The sequence below is a fragment of the Hippopotamus amphibius genome, chromosome 1 (assembly GCF_030028045.1).
Source record: "Hippopotamus amphibius kiboko isolate mHipAmp2 chromosome 1, mHipAmp2.hap2, whole genome shotgun sequence".
NCBI classification, from domain to species: Eukaryota; Metazoa; Chordata; class Mammalia; order Artiodactyla; family Hippopotamidae; genus Hippopotamus; species Hippopotamus amphibius.
This window is the reverse complement of record NC_080186.1, coordinates 119,057,397-119,073,212: the sequence shown is the minus strand read 5'-3', so window position 1 is coordinate 119,073,212 and position 15,816 is coordinate 119,057,397. Positions and strand designations below refer to the sequence as shown.

Here is a 15,816-nt window from a genome sequence, read left to right as displayed (position 1 = left end):
CAGATGTTCGAGAAGGAGGAGAAGACTGGACAGGGAAAGGGCCCTTGGGTGTGGGGTGCAGCATGGAGGAGCCCACATTACCTTCCTCTCTGTGTGCCCAGGGCCTAGTGCAGCTCTTGTGTGAGAGGGACCAGAAAGGAGCAGGTAGAACTCGCTGGTTGAGTGTGGGCTCTGGTATCCGGCAGTTAGGTTTAACTTATATTACTTGACTATGGGCTCACCCGTGAAATGGGGATATTAATGGTACTTACCTCTTTGGCTTGTTATGAAAATTAAATAATGTGCATGAAGTGCATGGAGCATGTAGTAAGCATTCTCAAGTATTAAGCATGATTAATTATTAGTGAATAGATTAGGCTGTAGGGGTTTTGAGATAGAGACTCTGGGATGTGGGAGAGTCTCGGGGGCCTGGACAGTAAGTAGGCCCCCAGGCCTTTCACCAGCCCGCTGGGGAATCAGCCCTCCCTCTGTTGTAGGAGCTTGGCCAGGAGGAGCTCTTTGTGGCCGTGGAGATGCTCTCAGCTGTGGTCCTGATCAACCGGGCCCTGGAGGCCAGGGATGCCAGCGGCTTCTGGAGCAATCTGGTGAACCCCGCCACGGGCCTGGCTGAGGTGGAAGCAGAGAATGCTCAGCGGTGAGGAAGGTTTAGCTGCGTGTTGAGAGAGGGGGTGGGTGGGTGGCGGAGGGAATGTAGCCAAGACTCCAAGTTCTTGTGCTCGGAGACTAGCCTTCTGAATGATGCCCTGGTCTTGGGCCCAGGCCCATCCTCTGGGTCTAGTTGCAGTTCCCTGACCTGTGTTTCTCCTGGGAGTGGGTGGGTTCACAGTCATCCCCCTTTCCTCCGTTTATTTAATCCTTCATTGCAAAGGTTTGAGTACCCACTTATGTGCCAGATACTGTTCTAGGAGCTGGGAAGCAACAGTGAACAAAATACAGTTCCTGCTCTCAACTAACTTATATGCTAGTGGAGGGAGACAGACAGAAAACAAACATGTCAAATGATCACAAGAGCTGTGGGGATAAGTAAAACGAGACAAAGGGGATAACGGGTGGGGACAAGGCAGGGGCACTTTGTCTCTGTGACACAGTGTGTTTATGGAAGCCTGCTTTGGTAAGGGGGTCATTTTGAGAGAGACCTAAAGGGCAGAAATGATTGCCATGAGCTATCTGGGGCACAGACCCTGAAAAAGAAGCATCCTTGGTGTGTTCAAAGAAAACCAGGAAGCCACAGGCGGAGTGGAGGGAGGAAGGGAGAATAATGGGAGGTGAAGTCGCAGAGGCCGGACCATGTAGGCCTCTGGCTTTTACTCTGAGTGAGGAAGGAAGCCACGGGAGGGTTTTGAGGGAGGAGGGAGGTGATCTGACCTACTTTTAACAGGATCAGTCTGGCTGCTGTGCCGAGAATTGACTGCAGGGTTAGAAGGGAAGAAGCAGGGAGACCTGCTAAATGTCTAGTAGGGTAACCCGGGCAAGAGATGATGGAGGCTTGGCCTAGGGCGGTAGCAGTGGAGTTGGTGAAAAGGAGCCAGGTTTTGGATCTATTCTGAAAGCTGAACTGACAGGATTTGGTTATATGCTGGGTATGGGGTGTGAGAGAGAGTAGAGATGGGAATGAGTCCCAAGATGTTTGGCCTGAGGAGTTGGAGTGAACATTTACCAAGATGGGAAAGACTGTGGGAGATGCAGGTTGAATGAGGGGAATCAGGAGTTCAGATGTGAGCTGCTGGTTTGGGGTGATTCTTGGTGTTCATGTGGAGATGCCAAGCAGGCAGCTGGCATTTATGAATGGGCTGTAGGTGTACATTTGGGAGTCATTAGAATATGGTGTTTCCATGCACTCCAATGTTCATTGCAGCACTATTTACAATAGCTAGGACATGGAAGCAACCTAAGTGTCCATCAACAGATGAATGGATAAAAAAGATGTGGTACATATATACAAAGGAATATCACTCAGCTTTAAAAAGCAATGAAACTGGGACATTTGTAGAGATATGAATGGACCTAGAGACTGTCATACAGAGTGAATTGAGTCAGAAAGAGAAAAACAAATATCGTATATTAACACATATATGCGGAATATAGAAAAATGGTACAGATCAGCCGGTTTGCAAGGCAGAAATAGAGACACAGATGTAGAGAACAAACATATGGACACCAAGTGGGGAAAGCAGGGAGGGTTGGGGGGAAATGAATTGGGAGATTGGGATACCAAATTGTACACTGTAAATATATGCAATTTATTGCATGTTAACTGTATCTCAATAAAAGTTCTTTTAAAAAAAAATACGGTGTTTCAAGCCATGAGATTAAGTGAGATCACTTAGGGTGTGAACATGCAGAGAGAAGAGGCCTGAAGACTGAACCTTGGGATGCTCTGAAATTTAGAGATGAGGGAGGAACCAGCAGAGGAGACTTAGAAAGGACAACCTGTGAGGTGAGACGAGAAGCAGGAGAATGTGATGTCCTGGAAGTCAAGTGAGAAAAGTAGTGCTCAAGTTTCCCCTGACGTCGGCAGACAATGTATGTGCTACCCACCTCATTCTCGTTCACCTTGCTGCCAGGTACTTTGATGCTCTGGTGAAGCTGCGACAGGTGCGTGGAGTGGATGGGGCCTTCCTGAGCTGGAATGACCTGCAGGCCACCGTGAGCCAGGTCAACGCCCAGGTCCAGGAAGAGACTGATCGTGAGTGGAGTCCAGGACTGGGGAAAGAAGGACCAATGCGGACAGCCCCATCCCTTAGCCATAAGACTGGGCCCTCTGCCCACCTAGATCTCTCTTTCCCAGAGGTCCTTGCAGTCAGCCTCATCAATGAGGCTCTGGACCAGAACAACCCTGAGAAGACCCTTTCCTCACTTCTGCTTCCCGCGGCTGGCCTGGACGATGTCAGTCTTCCTGTTGCCCCTCGGTACCATCTCCTCCTTGTGGCAGCCAGAAAGCAGAAGGCCCAGGTGAGGCTCGGGCTTGGCTGGGTTGGTCAACAGAGCAGGCAGAATATCCCCCTGGGTAGGGCTGTGCCCAGTGTGCAGCCTGGAAAATCTGATGGACAGAGTTCCCTTCTGGGGATGGGAGGCAAGGGGAGTTCTGATCTGGCCATGGGGAGGAAGGGCAGAGCTCTGGTTGCCAGCACAGAGTGAATGGTGGGAGCCTTGAACACAGGAAGAGCACAGGTCTGGGAGCCCGAGAACCCGGGCTGGTTCCCTGCTCTGCCACTCAGTGACCATGTGACTTACAGCAAATCCCTAATGTCCCTGAGCTCTCCTTATACATCGGTAAAATACTACATGCCCTGGTCCTACCTATCTACTGGAATGGGGGTAAAAACCAAGTGAGTTGAAGAATGTGGCAGGGTTTTGAACCTGTAACACCCGGAGCAGGTGCCAGCGTAGAGAGTGGCTAAGGGCTAGGATTCCTGAGCCAGACTAGTTGAGTTTGCATCCTGACACCTGACCCTGCACGTGTTACTTCCCCTCTCCGGGCCTCAGTTTCCTCACCTACAAGCTTACAGTAATAATGAACTTATCTCAGAGTTACAGGGTTTAAGTGAGATAAGATGACAAGAGTACTAGCTAATTTTTTTTTCACCTTTCTCCTGCATTTTAATTTTGTTTATTTATTGGCTGTATTTACATCTTCATTGCTGCACAAGGGCTTTCTCTAGTTGTGGAGAGCAGGGGCTACCTTTCATTCAGTGCTCGGGCTTCTCATTGCGGTGGCTTCTCTTGTTGTGGAGCAGGGGCTCTAGGCACGCGGGCTTCAGTAGTTGTGGCACACAGGCTCCAGTAGTTGTGGCACACAGGCTCAGTCGTTGTGGTGCATGGGCTTAGTTGCTCTGCGGCATGTGGGATCTTCCCAGACTGGGGATTGAACCCGTGCATTGGCAGGCGGATTCTTAACCACTGCGCCACCCGGGGAAGTCCCCTAGCTAATGTTGATGGAGTTCTCACTCTGTTCCCAAGCAGTGTTCTCCAATCATTGTCTTATGTGTTTTACCAGTGTTAGTTCATAAGAAATGCTTTAGAACACTGCCTGGAACACAGCACTCAATAAAATGTTAGTTTAGAAAATTCACTCTATTAATGAGGAGAGTTGGGAGGGAGTAGAGTCTGGGGTTGGGTAAAGCAAGGGAGGGAAAAGCCTGGCAGCGTGGCAGGCACAAGTGCACTCGACCTGTAGTCGCATGCAGTCTTCCCACTGCCTTGTGCAGCAGAGGAGTGAGGAGAGGAATGGGAAGGAAAAGGCAGAAGTCAGGATCAGGATCAGGCTGAGAAGCTGTGAACTGAGGTGTAGGGGAGTGGGGAGGAGGGGCTGGTAGGTGAAGCCTCCGGCATGGGCTCTCCCTGGACACAGCTGAGGCACACAGGCAGGGAAGTGAGCTGTCGAGAGGGTGATGGATACGGAGGGTTTAAGAGGGTTCTGGGGGTGCTGCTGAGGTGACGCTTGGCCTGAAAGCAGGGTAGGAAAGAACCCTGTGAGCCTGGCAGCAATCCAAGGGAGCCACAAGGCCGTGCCCACGCAGGGTAGTGGAGGGGAGTGGAGACTGTTATCCCTGTGGCTCCCAGGGTCAGCCTGCAATTTGGCTCACCTGGGCAGCTGGGCTTGGGGAGACCAGCCCAGGCGCTCATCTCGTCCCATCTCTCTCCATTTTCCAGGTGACAGGGGATCCTGGAGCCGTGCTGTGGCTGGAAGAGATCCGCCAGGAAGTGGTTAGAGCCAACCAGGACACGAACACAGCTCAGAGAAGTAAATGGGCCAGGGTGGGAGTGGGGGGCAGGACTGGAGGGGACAGGGGTTGGGGGCGGCGAGGAGCTGTGGGCTCAGCGGGAGCGCAGACAATCAGGTAGCCTCCCCAGTTACCCCTCCTCCATTCCACCCTCTCTGGGGAGGCAGGCTGGAACGCGAACGGGAGGGCTGCTCCTCCGATGGATTTCCTAGCAGTCAGCTGGGCAGGAAATCCTCAGGAGTCGAGAGCCCATAGTCCACCCACTGCCTCTTTTGTGCCTTCCTGCGTGCACTGTCCCCCTCAATGGGAGCATGTGAAACCATGTGGGGGTCAAAAATTCACCCCATTTTCTACTGGTAGCTTGAGTTTGGGTTCCAAGAGTCAGCTCTGTTTAGAGGATGTTTAGTCTTGAAGGTGGCAAAGAGGGGTTGGCTTTGAGGAAAAGTAGGCAAGGTCAGTACAAATAGACACTGGTGTTCTGGTGTGGGGTGCTGATGGTGTTAGTTCGCAGTGTCTGGAGTCCATCTGTCCATCTGTCTGTCTGTGAGTGACTGGAAGGCAGGGGCTACATCAACTCCCCCCACGTCTTGGACTTTATTCTCCTCCTAAAAGACTGTCTTGAGGCTCTCTGACCATATCCTGCCCTGGAGCTTCTGTACAAGCTGACTTTCCTTTTACCAAGCCCCAGCCCAGCCCTACACTGCCTTCCTCCAGGAAGCCGTCCTTGATTGCTGCCTTTTCCTCCAAGCACAGCTGCATGCCGCTTCTTTTCATCTTGTCCATCCTGGGATGTCCTTGTCCCTTCCATCAGACAGAGTGGTTTTGTGTCCTCCTTCTCTGCATCCCTTCCCAATAGACAGGACAGGGCCCCTCCGAGGAGCTCAGGGAAAGATTGATCACTTCCTCCCGATGCCCTACTAGTGGCTCTCGGTGTGGCCGCCATCAATCAGGCCATCAAGGAGGGCAAGGCAGCCCAGACAGAACGGGTGTTAAGGAACCCCTCCGTGGGCCTCCGAGGGGTACTTCCTGACTGTGCCGACGGCTACCAGCGAGTCCTGGAAGACGCCATGGCAAAGAAGCGGTGCCCAGGTAGTGGCCTCACCCTGCTCCTCCTCTTCTCTGCCTGCCCCAGCCACCTCCTGCCACCTCTGAGCCTCCTCTGCTTACTTGGTTTCTTAGGAGGTACAGCACTCTGGGTCCAACACGACATGAAGGACGGCACTGCCTACTATTTCCATCTGCAGACCTTCCAGGGCACCTGGGAACGACCGCCCGGCTGCCGCCTCAACACCTCCCACCTGACTCGGGAGGAGATCCAGGTTGGCGGGCCCGTGCAAGGGAGGGGGCTCATGGATGGGAAGTTTTCTGCGGGAGAGGCTTCCACCCACCAGGGTACCAAAGGCTCTCTCTCCTACTTCCGCAGTCGGCCGTCACCAAGGTCACCGCTGCCCACGACCGCCGGCAGCTCTGGGAGGCCAACGTGGGCTTCATCATCCGGCTCCAGGCCCGCCTCCGTGGCTTCCTCGCTCGGAAGAAGTTTGCTGAACGTTCCCACTTTCTGAGGACCTGGCTCCCAGCAGTCACCCAGATCCAGGTGGCAGGCTCTGGCCGTCTGAGGCTTCAGCGCCTGGACTTTGCTGAGCTTTGGGGTTTCCTCCTTACTTCCTTTTTGCTGAGTGGAGTTGGGGTGATCTTTTGGCCTCTGAGCAGTGGTGGTTAAGAGCATGGATTCTGGAGCCCAGACTACTTGGGTTTGAATCCCCGCTCTACCAGAGGGAAGTAGCTGTGTGACCTCAGCAATTACTCTCTCCCAGATGCCTCATCTGAAAACTAGGAATCTGAACATTGTAGCACCCACCTTACAGGGTTGTTCTGGGGTCGCTTCTAGAGTATATCTAAACAGCGCCTGGCATTTCGGCAAGAACGTGGCACAAATGCTAGTTGCTGTCATTGTCACCATCCAGAGAGTGTGAGAGCTGCTTCTCAGCTTCCCCACGGGGAGAGCAGAACAAGATTTAGTGAGACATCAGGGTAGAGACACCAGAAGAACTTCCTGACTAGAAAAGGGGTCGTGAAGTGGTGGTGGTGGTTAGGAAAAGAGGTGGAATCCCTTAGGCAAAGAACTTCTACGTTTTCTCCCCAGCCAGCCCTTTCCATTTTCACTCTTCCAACCTTTGGATGGTCCAGTGTGGCCTCTGAGACTGACCCACAAATAACTGGGGCATGAGGCCAGCTGGAAAGATAGGCCTTGGGCCCAGGCACGTTACAAGCCAGGAATGATGGGAGCTGAGCAAACAGAGCCCTCCTCAGGCAGATGTGACCTGGAGGGCCTCGTGGCGATGTTGGCGGTGTAAAGAGACTTTATTTAATGAACACCTCCGAATGCCCAGTATCTGTAAAGGATGCCACTTGGCACTGGGCAAGGGTGAGAGATGGGTGAGAGAGACACAGATGAGTGATCACGTCTCTCCCATCACAGGAACTGGAATACAGTGGATGTGAAATTGCAATAGTAGGAACACAAAGATAATACCAGAGAACCCCAAGGGAGACAGAAGCATAGACTGACACTGGCAGACGGCCCTTGATTATGGTCTGGGACATGTGGTGGTCATTCAGAGCTCAGGTTTTGGAGTCAGAGGCTGCAGTTTGCCTTGTGGTCCTACGACTTCTGGGTGCCTTAAGCCTCCTCCTTCATAATGATGGTGCTTGCTTCGTGTTGATTGTGAGGGTAAAGGAGGAAAATCACATGTAGCACTTACTACAGTACCCACTCTGTTGGTGGGAAACATTATGAGATGTTAAACTTCGGGGCATTGGTCCCAAAATTCAAAACAGAACCTTCATAATCAGCATTTAGTGGTCTGAATCATAGGGATTCCTCCCTCCTAAGCCCAGCTTGGAATTTCACACCAACATTAAGGAACAGAAAAGCCACACCAACAGTGGGAGAAGAGACAGCGTCAGAAGGCGAGTTTGCTACTAAGCCTGGAGCTGTGCCGGCTCTGGCCTGGTCCTGGGAAGCAGAGAAAGGGAGACGGGGCCCAGAGACCCGGGCCACCTGCTCTCCAGCTAGGCGGGGTGAGAGTCAGAAACGAAGCAGTTTGGGTGTGCTTAGACTTTAATCTCTCCTGAGAGCTCTGACCCTGGCCAGAACCTCAGTCAAGGTCCTGAATTCTGACCAATCCAGAATGGGAGACCTTCTCTTTAAGGAGGAGACACATGGGGGTGGGTAGGTGGTAAGAGCAGAGAGGAGACCCCTCTGCCTTTCCCTATAGAAACCGACAATATGTCAGGCAGTACCTGGAGTGGGAGAGGAAGGAGTGCTGAGGAAAGGCACAGACTTGGTGCTTCCTGGCCTCCAGGCTCCAAGATGGACAGCTGGTATCACGGGGCCATGCTGCCTCTTTTATATCCTTTCCCAGCAGAAGGACAGTGTAAGTCTTAGGGGAAAGCCTGGCCAGGAGAGCTGGCTTAGGAAGGGCTGGGAGGACAGTTGGCTGAAAGGGGATACTCTTAACACACTAAACCATGACAATGTCAGTGGCAGAGTGTCCTCCAGGGCCTGAGCTCTCAGAAGATGTTTCATGTGTTCCCTAAAAAAACAGGATTTCAGTAGGTAAAGATAGGGCTGGGGTGAGGGTGGGTGCAAAGGTTCAGGGGCAGAAGATCATAAGGCTTGTTTAGAAGAAAGTGAAATGTCTGCAGTGGCTAAAATCCGTAAGGAAGTAGGATCAGTAGACAGTCAGATAGGAGTGTGGGGTCAGATGGTTGAGAACTTCTGGAAACTTTGGGGCAGGAAGAAACAGAGTCTTCCTGCACCTAAGTGGTGCTTTAGGAAAATTAATCTCACACAAGCTTGGCGTGAAAGGGAAGAGGCCCCTAGGAAGGAGACCAAAACAGAAGGGAGCCAGGAGATTTGTGTCTTAGGGACCAAAGGGGATGTGATTTATGGATGAGATGGTCATTTAGACCCTTTGCAGCAGACTAGTCAGCGGGGAGAGGCATCAGCTTGGCAGCTGAATTACTGGGGACCTTGAAGGGAAGATTTGCTTAGAGCTGGGGTTCGGAGCTGAATGGTAGAGTTGTAAAGAGAAGGGTGAGTTATGAGAGCATGAGTGACCTGCTGCCCAGGTGGCCATTGGCAGAGATGGTGGGCACCTAGCTCTGTGCCTGCACACACCTTCCACCCCTGCCGCCATGCGCCTCTCCAGGCTGCGGAGTGTGTGATGGCGTGCGGGTAGTCTTTTCTATGGGCGGGTGAGTATGCTGTGGGGGGTATGGTACATACTGTGGTGAGGTTGGGGAGTAGGTGTGTGCTTTATTAGTATCTTTTACGCGTGTATTTTTACAGTTGTCTCTGTGATGAGGTATTGGTTAGCATGAGTGTGTATGTTTGATTGCATGGTGCAAGCATGTGTGTGTGTGTGTGTGTGTGTGTGTGTGTGTTGGGACCAGGGAGTGTGGCAGAGGGCATGGTTGGCTACGTGCAGGTGTTGTCTTCCCCATGAAGCTGGAAGTTCTTTGAGAACAGGGCCTGTTTCCCCTTCCCCCTCTACCTTCCTGCCTCCCCACCCCCTTCCCTGGAAAGCCCAAGATGAGGCTTTTCCCATAAGCTGCTCAGGCCAGCAGGTGCCAGCTGAGGTTACCTCTTTTTGCCTTCTGATCACAGGCTCATTGGCGGGGTTACAGACAGCGGAAGATTTACCTGGAACGGTTGCAATATTTAAGAGCAAACACGAATGCTGTAATCAAGGTAGCTATCATGATTTGGCTGGGTTCCTATCTCTCCTGAAGGACACTCTGAGAGCAATTTTTAGTCCTCTCACCTCCTATGACCTCTAGAGATGGCTGGAGGGCCTGAGGGTGGGACCTGAGCCTGGAGCTCTGAGGCAGTGTGTCTCTGCCCCCAGATCCAGGCTTGGGCCCGGATGTGGGCAGCTCGGAGGCGGTACCGGAGGCGTCTGGGCTACTTCCAGAAGAATGTGAGTGTCACCCCATTCCCCCGTCCCCATACCCAACCTTTATCCATGAGACCAGGGCACAGGCAGCCAGCAACCCTTTTCCCATCTGCATTCACGACAGGTTAACTCCATCGTGAAGATCCAGGCATTTTTCCGAGCCAGGAAAGCCCGGGATGACTACAGGATGTTAGGTAAACTGCCTGGTTTCCCTCCTCTGTATGTGCAAGTGTCTGTCTTTCCACAGTTAGCAAGGCAGAAAGTCACACGATCCCACAGCTCACAAACTGGGACCTCAGAGAAGTTGTCTGGCCTTTTTGAGCCTTTTTCTCTCACCAGCAGCAGATATCCGCAACCTTGAGCATGCCTGAGGCCCCAGGGTGGGTGGAGGAATGAGGAGATGTGCTCCTGCCTTTGCAGATCCCCCAGTTTGATGAGAGAGTGAGGAATCCCCCCAGAGTCAGGCAGGTCTAGATATCCCTCTTGGGGTCACACAGTAGGTAAGGGGAAGGTACAAGTTATCTGCGCAGGAATGTGGAACACGGGTGGTAACAAAAGCCCACCTGCCCCACCCCAGTAACAGCCTCTCACAGGAAGAGCCTCTCTAACCGGGTTCTACCTGTACCTCTGTCCCAGGCTTAGATTATCTTCCTGTCACACCACACACACAACAACAAAAAAAAAAAAGAAGAAGAAGAAAGAGAGAGAGAGAGGGAGAGAGGGAGGGAGAGAAGGAGGGAGGAAGGGAAGGAAGGAAGGAAGGAAAGAAGGAAGGAAGGAAGGGAGAGAGGGAGGGAGAGAAGGAGGGAGGGAAGGAAGGAAGGAAGGATGGATCTTTCTTCTCTCCCTAGAGTTCCAGCCTTCCCCCACTTTGCCCTTTTCCCTCACCCATGACTCTTCCACTTCCCTCCCTCTGTGGCGCAGCACACAGGAAGCCAGGCGAGGCACCTGGGGTCCTCTCTGTAGTGCTAGGGAACTGGAGGAGGAGCACTTGAGGGAGCTCCATCTTCCTGCCCCATGGTTCCCAGTAGTTAGACATGCATCTAAGGCCTTAAAGAGGTCCTTCTAGGCCGCTCTTGGCTCCTATCCTTAAAACCCAGAAACCCAGCCTTGGAGGTCCCCCTCCTTTTGGTGAAGTGGACTAGTGGTCCATCTCCAGGTTTGCCTCCAACCCATGGGTTCCCAAAGAGGCAGGCCCCTTTCCTTCCTGGACCAGAGGTTACACTTGTGGGCTTCAAGGTTGAGTACACTGTTCAAGAATCATCTCCTTCACCTCCTTAGTCCTTCTTCCCACCCTGTCCTGCCGGCAGGAGTACCACCTGCCCCTCTCTGGCCACAAACACTCGGCCCATCTGCTTCCGGGCAGCTAGCTGCTTTTCTCTCCTTACCTCCGCCCAGCTTGGCCCTTTCTGTTTTTTCTTTTGCTGTTGCATTAATACCAATGCCCTGACCATCCTTGATCTTCTTTTTCTTCTCTTCAATTTGTAGTTTTTCCGGAAGAACTTGTTTTCCCCAGGTCTGCTCCCAATATCATTAGCCCCAGCTCCACTCAGGGCACTACCACTTACGAGCCACGTGGCCCTAGGCAAGTTCCTGAACTTCTTTATTTCCTCCATTTTCTCATTTATAAAATGGAAATGAGGATCAGGTATGATTGCTGTGAGGATTAAATGAGTTAATGTGCTGTATCTCGTTGAATCCAAGATGCCATCAATTGTCTTTGGTTCTACCACTCTTCACTCCTCAAAGATCTGTCCTCCACGCGGTAGCCAGATCAGTCCATTACACCTTGTGATCTTGTCACTCTCCTTCTTAAAACCTGGCAGAGACCCCCTACTGCCCTGGGGATAAAGTCCAGTCTCCTAAGCACAGCTTCTGAAACTCAGATCCGGCCTCTCCCTGCACCTCTGAACTCACTGACCCCCGGCCCTGTGCCTCACCACCTGCACCCTCCGAACCGTGCTCCAGACACGACAGACTCCCAGCACTTCCTAAAACAGTCACGCGCACTCCCTCTCACCTCCTCTTCACAGATGTCAGGCTGGGTCTCACCTCCTTTGGGTAGCCTTTCTGCACGCCATAGGTGGCCTTTGGTGGCCCGCTTTTACTCTCCCAAAGGTCCCCATGCTTGTGCCTCTCAGAGCACTGACACACTGTAGTGAGTTGTGGTTTATTTGTCTGCTTCCCTTACTGGACTGCCTTTAAGGACTGGGCCTAGTTGTTTTGTTCATCTTCCAAATCTGACTCCTTCATTTCTTACTAGCTGTGTAACCCAGGGCAAGTTACTTACCCTCTCTGTGCCTGAGTGATTTCATCTGTAATAAACTGTGTGCTGACCTCACAGGCTTGTTTTAAGTATGTTGAAGCACTTAGAACAGTTTCTGTTCCATAGAGAATATTATATGTCTTAGTTGTTATTTTGTTGCATTCCCCATAGCTTAGCTCAGAGGCTTCTCTTTGCTCAAATATCATTCCAGAAGAGATTCAAGGAGAATCCGTCTAGCTCTGACCTCCCTATGTTATAAAACCCATCGAACATTCCTTCTATCTGTGCTTCCCCAGCGCAGACACTTCTGACAGGAGGGTTGTGTGAGGGTCAGGCAGGGCTGAGTGGAGGCTGATAGGTGGAAGTGAACTTGGGTTGAAGGATGAGTAAGTCGGCCCAGCAGGAGTGGGGAATGAATCAGAATAGGGGGGCCTGAAGGGACCATCAGAGGATGCTAGGGCTCTGACTTTGATGTGGGAGGTCACTGAGATAGGCCCAGGGTGGGGGCGAATCCAGGCAGGGTAAGGACAGCTCTTATGTCATCCCTGGCTATGAGATAATGAGCTCAGGGACAGGACTGACCGGGAGGCTGCCCACTCCCCTCCAACTGCAGGCAGAACTAGTAAGAAAAGGACTGGGGTCGGGGACCTGCTAGCCTCCAGCAGAATGGACACTGAGGGGGGGATTACTGGGGAAGGGGGCTGGTGAGAAAGCCTCTGGTGAGGGTATGTCTAATTCTGGTGCCTCCTCCCTTCCTGCCAGTCCACACACCCCATCCCCCTCTCAGTGTGGTACGCAGATTTGCCCACCTCTTGAATCAAAGCCAGCAGGACTTCTTGGCTGAGGCAGAGCTACTGAAGCTCCAGGAAGAGGTGGTCAGGAAGATCCGGTCCAATCAGCAGCTGGAGCAGGATCTCAATCTCATGGACATCAAGATTGGCCTGCTGGTGAAGAATCGGATCACCCTGCAGGTGAGGGGCCCGCCGGCCCACCCTTCCCCCAAACCTAGCTGCCTCTGGAGAGGTGATGCTAGCCACTGTCTGGTTGCTAATCAAATGTTTTAAACGTATGTATTTATTTATTTTTGGCTTTGTTGGGTCTTTGTTGCTGCATGTGGGCTTTCTCTAGTTGCAGAGAGTGGGGGCTACTCTTCGTTGCAGTGTGCAGTTTCCTCACTGCGGTGGCTTCTCTTGCTGTGGAGCACGGGCTCTAGGCATGCTGGTTTCAGTAGTTGTGGCGCACGGGCTTAGTTGCTCTGTAGCATGTGGGATCTTCCTGGACCAGGGATTGAACCCATGTCCCCTGCATTGGCAGGTGGATTCTTAACCACTGCACCACCAGGGAAGTCCCTCAAATATTTTTTTTAAATGTCTGGATTTTATCACCTGGCTCAGGTCCTTGTACAGTGGTCCTCTACCCTTCTAGTAATTTGTTGGGGCACGTGATGTAGTAGATAGAGCCCTGGACATGAAATTAGAATGTCTGCCTCTGCTGATTCCTAGTGATGGGACTGCAAGGCTGGTCGTTTAATCTCTAGGTCTGTTTCCTCATTAGTAAAGTGGGAATAAGGAGAACGCCCACCTCACCAGGCCAAATGTAAAAATAGATATGAAAGTTTCTTAAACTTTCATACAAATATGCAGTGACGGGGTGGAAGTGATAGAGTGATATCTCTGCCTCAAATCTGCAACAGCCTTATAAGAAATAACAGCAGAAACTAATAGACATGGTGCCTCAGTCTGGTAACCCAGTTGTCTTTGGGGACTCTGCCTGTGAGAGCAGAGGTGCCAGATAGAGTCTCCTGGCAGTAGGAGGCCCTTTCCCACCCTGTGACCATTTCTCTCCCTTGGCTCATGCCTTCAATACCTTGAACAGCAGAAAGCCCTAGCTCTTCAAGGCTCTGATTGTAGACCGTATGTTCTATGCTCTGTGCTGGCCTGGGCTGGTTGTATCACCCGCTCCCCCGCCCCTGCAGGAGGTGGTCTCCCACTGCAAGAAGCTGACCAAGAAGAATAAGGAACAGCTGTCAGATATGATGGTTCTGGACAAGCAGAAGGGATTAAAGTCGCTGAGCAAAGAGAAACGGCAGAAACTAGAAGCTTACCAACACCTCTTCTACCTGCTCCAGGTGAGCAGAGGACTTTGGAAGGAGATGTCTCTACTATCTCCTGAGGCTCTGGGACCTTGAGGCCTTCATGTCTGTGCCTTTGCCTGCATGTAAGGTGTCCTTTCCCACAATCCTAATGCCTGATACCAAGGGAAAGGGACTGCCTCCTTTCACTTGTCTGGAATGTGCCCAGTACCCCTGAGAAAGTGTGACGTGCTCTCTATTCCAAGTTCCAATCAGCAAAGCCTTTCTTTGTCTGATCACCAGTCCTCGGGGTGCATTATCAGCCATTCCTGTCTCCCCCATTGCTTACAGACTCAACCCATCTACCTGGCCAAGCTGATCTTTCAGATGCCGCAGAACAAAACCACCAAGTTCATGGAATCAGTGATTTTCAGTCTGTACAACTATGCCTCCAACCGCCGAGAGGCCTATCTCCTGCTCCAGCTGTTCAAGACAGCACTCCAGGAGGAAATCAAGTAGGTTTTCCAGATGCAAAGGAATGGGGAGAAGAATGGGTTAAGAGACACCACCATTGGCTCCTTCACAAGGTGACAATTTACTGAGGTTTCAAAGTAGAAATGGAATCAGAAGACCTCTTTTCTCTGCCCCCCATGGAGACAAGGCACCTCCTGGGACAGCATGAGGTGGGGGGGGACATGTGCTGACATGTTCGCACAAAGGCTGAGCCAGAGATAACAGGACATTCCTTAAGAGGCGGGATACCGGAGCAGGCTTTAAAGAGCCAAAAATCTCAAGAGGAAAAGCAGCTATTTGACACAGAGGCAAGAGACCAGCTTCAGTGACCTCTTGATCCACAGGTCAAAGGTGGAGCAGCCCCAGGACATGGTGACAGGCAACCCAACGGTGGTGAGGCTGGTGGTGAGATTCTATCGTAACGGGCGGGGGCAGAGTGCCCTCCGGGAGATCCTGGGCAAGGTGGTCCAGGACGTGCTGGAGGACAAGCTGCTCAGCGTCCACACAGACCCCGTCCACCTCTACAAGAGCTGGGTCAACCAGGCCGAGGCCCAGACAGGGCAGCGCAGGTGAGCAGACGGGCAGAGGCAGAGCTCTCTCTGATCAGCTCAGTCTTGGGCCTCCCTGGGGAAGCTTGAGGGTGCTTTGAAGGTGGCATATAAATGAGCATGCTGATTTATGCAAATATGACACCAGCCCTATAGGATGCAGTAAGGTAGCCTTTAGACCCCCTCTGGTAATTAACATGGAACTGATGTAAATGACACTGGACCTGGTGCGCTTAACATAGAACGAACACAGATGAATATGCAAATGTGTTTAATTGCCATGTCAGGCCTTGCAAATGATATGTCAGATTTACTGGGAGCTGGGATATGGACTCCTTACTGATAGGAATATAGTTGAATATTCAAATTTGTAGACAATAGGCAAATGAGATAGTGGAAGAAATAAGTTGGCCTTATACATTGGAGGCATTAACTCAGGTGCATAGGTACTAGGGAAATGGAGACGTCGAGGAGAGCAGACAGTGCTGGGTGGCACGCAGGCGTATGGGGGTGGGGGGGAGTACCGCAAGGCCCTGGCCCAGCCTTCCCCACCAGCACAACTACCAAGGACATGCAGGGCGACCCTGGGCTCCTCTGGTTCCCCTTAGGATCTTTCCACAAGACTCCAAGTCCTCCTACACTCTTCCACCTCCCCGTGGGTGCTGCACCTCTTTCTTGTTCCACCCACGTCACCTTCATCCTCCCTGAGCCCTTTCTCTTATTCTGGCCTGAC

The 15,816-nt window shown here is 52.0% G+C and overlaps 1 protein-coding gene across 5 annotated transcripts in view; it reads left to right on the top strand.

The window, feature by feature from the left end:
• IQGAP3 (IQ motif containing GTPase activating protein 3) overlaps positions 1-15,816 on the top strand; it is a 52,153-nt gene that overhangs the window by 26,694 nt on the left and 9,643 nt on the right. For 4 of the 5 annotated variants that reach the window (XM_057726767.1, XM_057726756.1, XM_057726746.1 and 1 more), the window contains 14 exons: positions 477-634; positions 2,565-2,686; positions 2,789-2,952; positions 4,654-4,744; positions 5,646-5,813; positions 5,904-6,043; positions 6,148-6,318; positions 9,397-9,480; positions 9,638-9,709; positions 9,810-9,879; positions 12,714-12,922; positions 13,927-14,079; positions 14,374-14,537; positions 14,880-15,104. In XM_057726767.1, the coding sequence (XP_057582750.1) occupies positions 477-634; positions 2,565-2,686; positions 2,789-2,952; positions 4,654-4,744; positions 5,646-5,813; positions 5,904-6,043; positions 6,148-6,318; positions 9,397-9,480; positions 9,638-9,709; positions 9,810-9,879; positions 12,714-12,922; positions 13,927-14,079; positions 14,374-14,537; positions 14,880-15,104 (1,991 nt within the window). The remainder of the gene's footprint in view (positions 1-476; positions 635-2,564; positions 2,687-2,788; positions 2,953-4,653; positions 4,745-5,645; positions 5,814-5,903; positions 6,044-6,147; positions 6,319-9,396; positions 9,481-9,637; positions 9,710-9,809; positions 9,880-12,713; positions 12,923-13,926; positions 14,080-14,373; positions 14,538-14,879; positions 15,105-15,816) is intronic. The other variant, XM_057726783.1, reaches the window with a different exon arrangement.